Source organism: Medicago truncatula, chromosome 3 (genome assembly GCF_003473485.1).
Source record: "Medicago truncatula cultivar Jemalong A17 chromosome 3, MtrunA17r5.0-ANR, whole genome shotgun sequence".
Classification (NCBI taxonomy): domain Eukaryota; kingdom Viridiplantae; phylum Streptophyta; class Magnoliopsida; order Fabales; family Fabaceae; genus Medicago; species Medicago truncatula.
Genome location: NC_053044.1, coordinates 53736645 through 53742540, shown reverse-complemented (window position 1 = coordinate 53742540; position 5896 = coordinate 53736645). Strand labels below are relative to the sequence as shown.

The 5896-nt window shown below is 34.3% G+C and overlaps 1 protein-coding gene across 1 annotated transcript; it reads right to left on the bottom strand.

The window, feature by feature from the left end:
- Positions 1-578: 578 nt before the first annotated feature.
- Positions 579-3509, bottom strand: LOC11433036 (COP9 signalosome complex subunit 5a). The gene is made up of 6 exons (XM_003603483.4): positions 3000-3509; positions 1955-2236; positions 1709-1856; positions 1496-1578; positions 1061-1138; positions 579-965 (listed from the first exon to the last, which is right to left on the bottom strand). Exons 1-6 carry the CDS (start codon positions 3492-3494, stop codon positions 876-878), a joined length of 1176 nt encoding a protein of 391 aa, XP_003603531.2. The 5' UTR covers positions 3495-3509; the 3' UTR covers positions 579-875.
- Positions 3510-5896: the final 2387 nt, after the last annotated feature.

Below are 5896 nucleotides of genomic sequence, written 5' to 3'. Positions count from 1 at the left end.
CGGAAGGAGGTCTTCTTTGCCCTCCACCAAAGTTACGCAAGAAAAGTCTTCTTTGCCCTCCACCAAAGTTACGCAAGAAAAGTCCAAAGTCAATCTCAAGAAACACACAAGCTTCATAGGGATTTTCTATCCGGTTCTACAACTTCACATGTATGTCTATTTCACCAAACCTCTCTTTTGTAGAGGTGTGGAAACAGCACGGGAATCCCACCCTATTTGGGAGTTCTCTTTGCTTTGTGAGTAATACTATATAATAATAGGAGAGAAAAAAAAATATTTTAGAAAAAACATTTACCCAAAATCCCACCTTTGGTTTTGGTTTTGATTGCACTTCTTTTTAAAAATGTACTAGTTGATATATCATTTTCGTATTTCTTGAAAATTTAGTTGCTCATATTTTAGTTTTTGAATTTAAGTCCTCAATTTTACAAATTGAACGGTTGTCAACTATGTTCAAGACTACAAACAAAAATAAATAAATCATCTCCTATAAGAAAAATAACTATATTTTTATTCTTTTTAAACAATAACCTCATGTTTCTATCAAATGCTTCAAATTTAAAACAATTTCTAAAATCTGAAATAGTAAAATAATAAAGCACAATAAAATTTGTTAAATGTGAACCACGAGATTTATAACTACACTGTGTGCAATTTATAATCAATTCTATGAGAACTTGAATCCAATTGCCTGGTTGATAATAAGCCTGGAAGAATGTTTTGTAAGATGCAACGCCATCGAGGATATACAGAGCATTACACAAAACGCAAAACTAGATTAACAGTCTATCCGCTGAAAGTAAATCTGTTGGCCGTTGATGAAGACGGCAAACACAAAAACTGCAATTGCATGTCTAGTAGAAAAGAAACCAAAATCAACTTTCAATCATTGGTTCAGGGTCAGATGTTTCTGTACGAGACTTGTTAGCTTGATGAACAGAGTTGAACAGGATGTCCTTGATTACCTGCATCCAACAAATTCACCATAATATTTTAGCTGTCTAGAAATATTTTTACATATTTTTTCTTTTTTTCGTAGGAGGATGGTGTTGGCAATTACCTGTGACATTAAACCATGCACTTGTTCAACAGTTATTTTTGCACTATCACGAGTGATCTTAGCAAGTGGAGATTCTTCCTGCAAATCATTTGAGAATTTGATATGTCAGAACGAAAAATTAACCAGTGTGATGGCTCTTTAATAGTGATAGATAACATCAAATAGATAACAGTTTATCATGCATTTGCATGGTCAAGATTGGTTCTATGCCATGGGCTGAAGATTGCTCCAAACTAAAAAACCCTCCCTCCCTCTCTCCTTTCTTTCGACGGGAACAAAACAACAAGAACAGTTTCAATCATAAAAAATTATAGTCGTCCTAGACTTCAAATGAACAAGTGAAAAACTTGAATAATCTATCTGAAACTCTCAATAAAGAAATTCCAATAATTAGACAGTACATTGCAGAAGACGTATAAAAAAACAATCACTCACTTCTTTCTTTCTAGGTGTAGGTGCTACCAGTGGCCCGAAACGCGAGTGTGCCAATTGATTCTCTGCTTGTTCTAGCTTTTCGGCTGCAACAAAGAAAATTTCCCAATTGAGATATTCATAATTACAGAATATAACATTGACAGGACATTCAATAAGAATAATATAAAACCAAAACAAATTATCACATAAAAAAATAATGGCACTGAAGAGTACCTAAATCTGAGATTTGTCCAGCTACATAGTCTCCATTGCCCAATAAAGGAGAAGATGAAAGTGTATTCACCCAATATTTGTTCCACAGAAGATCCAAAAGGTGTGAATCAAGAGAAGACTTAAAGTAAGTGATATCCAAGGAATAATACTGAAAAAAACACACAAATGTAGTTGAGAGAAATACAAAAAAACAAGAGTTTGTAGGGTTTGAAATGGGGAGCAAGGAAAGAATAGTTTACAATGGACCTGTTTACAATGGACACCAAAATCTTCAATCTTATTAAGAGGAATAGTTTGATACTCAGAAATAGGATCATCAGCAGGCTTATAACCTTCAGGGTAAGTCCTGAAAGCCCCAATCTCCACTTTCCCAGCAGAAACAGTTCTTGTTGGATCAATCACAACTGCCAAAAACGGCTCCTGAAATTGCTGATTCAACATCTGTGTCGAAACATCAATCCCAGAAAGCCAGCAACCATAACCAGGATGTGAATGATACCACCCCACAACATTCTCCAACCTCCCAGCCTACACACACAAAAATCAACTAATCAGGTCAAAATCACAGTTAAAATTGGGGTTAGGGTGAAAGGACAAAATCACATTTGTAATCAGTGTTGGTTTAAAGGGAAAAATTACAATTGTAATTAGGGTTAGGGATTTAATTGGTGCAAAATATCAACTGATTAGGAAAAATCACAATTGTAATCGGGGATAGGGTTTAAGGAAAAAATCAAAATTGTAATTAGGGTCAACCAAGGTTTTAAAATTGGGTCTGTTACCGCAAAAACTGCTGCGACATAAAGGTATAGGTGGTGGATGATACCGTTTTTCTCTGTTTTAACGGAGTGAACAAAAATCACGGAAACTGACACGAAAATACACCGTGCAACCGGTAACGAACATATTTATTGTATCATTTGGATTTTTTATGCTTTGTCTCTTCTAAAAACGTTACAAAATAATGAAAGTATTTACATTAACAATGAGAAATTATGTTATTACACATTATGATAGTATAAAAAAGTTTAATAAGATTTGGGCAATGTTCTGAAAAATTCACACAGCTACGAACGCCTTTTCGTACAACTGTTGGTTTAAAACCATTTAGGGTTTAAGGGAAAAATCACAATTGTAATTAGGGTTAGGGTTTAAGGGAAAAATCAATTGTGATCAGGATTTAGGGTTTACGGGATTATAATTACGGCAGCAGGCAGCTAATTGGGGCAAAATATACTCTAACTAGGTAGGGTTAGGGTTTAAAATAAAGTAAGAAATTGAAAAGACGAACCTGTTTGTTTGTCTGAGAATAATCAACCATGTATTCATAAGCATCAGCTTGAGCATTGACACGAGTTTCAGTTCCTTCAACAGGTAGCGCAAAAGCATCCATAACGATGATTGAATCAGCATCGGTTTTACCTTGCATAAGACCCATAACCTCGATTGTTCCACCAGAACGCGCGTGAACAACCATCTTGAGTAGAGCGAGTGCAGAGATCTTGACACGCTTGAAGTAGTGAGGATCGTTTGCCCATGGCTTATCGCGTTGGAATTCGGCTTGTCCTGCTTCGTCGTAGTGGAAGATTGAATCGTCTGAAGGAGTTTCCATTGGGATTATGTTGTTCTCTAATTCCCATGTTTGTTGTGCTATCGCCGAAGATGATGACGAAGAAGCTTCCATTGTGCCGCCGTGGGTGAATCCTTTCTCTCCGGTGAGCGAATGAGTGGGAACTGAGAAGAACCCTACACTGGAAGAAGAAAGGGGAAAATATAAATTATTCATTGCTATTTATAAGCTGAGAATTGGTAAATGCAGTTAACACAGTCAAATTAATTACAGCCATTAGATGAAACCAATGCTTCAGATTGAGTCTCACTTAAAATCCACAACACCGCAAACCAAATGTTGGGTCGCTTCAATCAATGGCTAAAATATCGTTTTAGTCCCTGCAAATATGTTTCATTTTGGTTTTAGTCTCTGTAAAAAAAAAAAAATTGATTCCTACAAAATTTTTTGTTTTTGAAAATAGTCTCTGACTCCACTTTTGTGATGATTTGCATGCTGGCACATTATAACTGAACCAATTTTGTAGTTTTTGGTCCCTGCAAAATATTTTGTTTTTAAAAAAGGTCCCCGCAAAATTTTGTGTTTTTGAAAATAGTCCTTAAATTTTGCAGGGACCAAAAACAATTTTTTTTACAGGGACTAAAATCATATTTTAGCCTACAAAAACCCTAGCAAAAAAGATTGAACAACGTGGACACATCAGACCAATGAACACTATCCCTATGAATCAACAAATGTGAAACACACTTCAATCCATCAACAACGACACTCTCCGAATTCTTTGACGACGGAGAATGAGTAACTTTCACAATAAGCTCAGATAAAGACTCTCTCCTTCAAAACAAAGAGAAATGATAATAAAAGACGGTGAGAGAAGGTGGTGGTTTGTTCAATGTTTCACCATAGCAGCTTCCTGGGTTAGAGAGTTGGAGAAAGGGAGAAGATTGACAGATTTGGTTTGCTTCGTCGTAGATTTTTAGTGAGACTCAATCTGACTGTGTTATTATTTTGATTGCACTCAATTACAGTCCTTATAATTTCTCAAACTGTGAGTAAGAATAAAATAAAGTGTCTTGTTAATGAATGTTGCGACACTCTTTTACGATCATAAATTAAGTATTGAAGTATAATTCAGATTGAAAAAAAATAAAAAAAATTAATCACAGTTGAATTCTAGCTAAAACGACCGCGGCTATTATTTTTACCCTTTGAAAATACACCCTCCGGTCACTAATATAAGCAAAAAATTCACTTTTAAGATACATTCATTTAAGGATGTATGTGACATATAATAAAGACCACATACATCATTAATTGAATGTATCTAAAAAGTGGATTTTTGCTTATATTAGTAACCGGAGGGTGTATGCAAAAACCTCATTTCAATTTATAAAATTCGAAAATTCAAGAGTATTTTTGAAATTTCGAGAGCACTTGGGAAGCCAGCCAGACAAGATGGAAAAAGATAACCAATATATAGGGTTTAGTTGGACTATTGGAGATGAATAGCCACCTTATGTTCTAGTGTAAACAAATACTACGGTTTGCTCAATTGAGAAATTGCAAAATCTAATTGATTTTTTTTTTTAAATGCAACAAAGAGTCTTACGATTTTGTATAGTATTCATGACAATTTCAGTGCAATCGTCGTCTCTAACCAAATTTGCTCAAACATTTTGGGTTTTACGATCTTTGCAAAAAAGACATGAGAATTTTAAGGTTAAATAGGAATGAATAGATGACTAGCTCAAGAGATGGTATTATAGATAGCAAGAAAAGTGGTTTTGGAACAAATAGACTTTCTAAAGGATCTAATTGTTTGGAGCCATTCACAATTTCAATATAGAATATCTATTGTCCTCGATTATCATTCTTGGCAACGCATATCGTTATGCAGACATAAGAGTTGTTGGTGTTGTTGCATCGATCGTTGGTACAATTCACCTTTGTGCCTCTATTAATCCTCTTGCAAGGATTTGAGGTATCACCGATGCAAAAAATAGTTCACTTTTTTTTTTTTACCAATAAAAAAAATAAATAAATAAATTGTTCACTTAGAAGAGGTTATTTCACACATTCTCTCCGCAAATTACATTTTTGGTCCCTTAACTAATTAATTGGTTTCGGTTTGGTTTCTTAACTAAATTTTGAATTATTTTGGTCCTTTAACTTTCTCTTTGAATTATTTTGGTCCCTTAACTTTCTCTCCGTTACACATTTTGATTTTTTCCGTTAAGTTTAATTAAAAAATGTTAGGGTTTATAACTTAGCAACAACACCATCACCAGCTACAAGAAAAACACCTAGAAACTCATAAAATTCATACACAAACCCATAACTTCATAAACAAAAAGAAATCCAAATTTTATAACAAAAACCATAAACAAGAAAAATCATTTCTAATTCATCTTCCCATTATATTTTCCATACAAATTCCAAAAGCATAAACAAAAATCATAATCATAATCTTCATCATCTTTCAACTCTCAATAATCATAACTCAAAACCATAAGTCCAAAGACCAAATACAAAAGCAGCAAATGAGGCACACAAATCGCAACACATACATGACAACAAACACAGTAAAACAACAAACACAGCAAACCGCACACAAATCA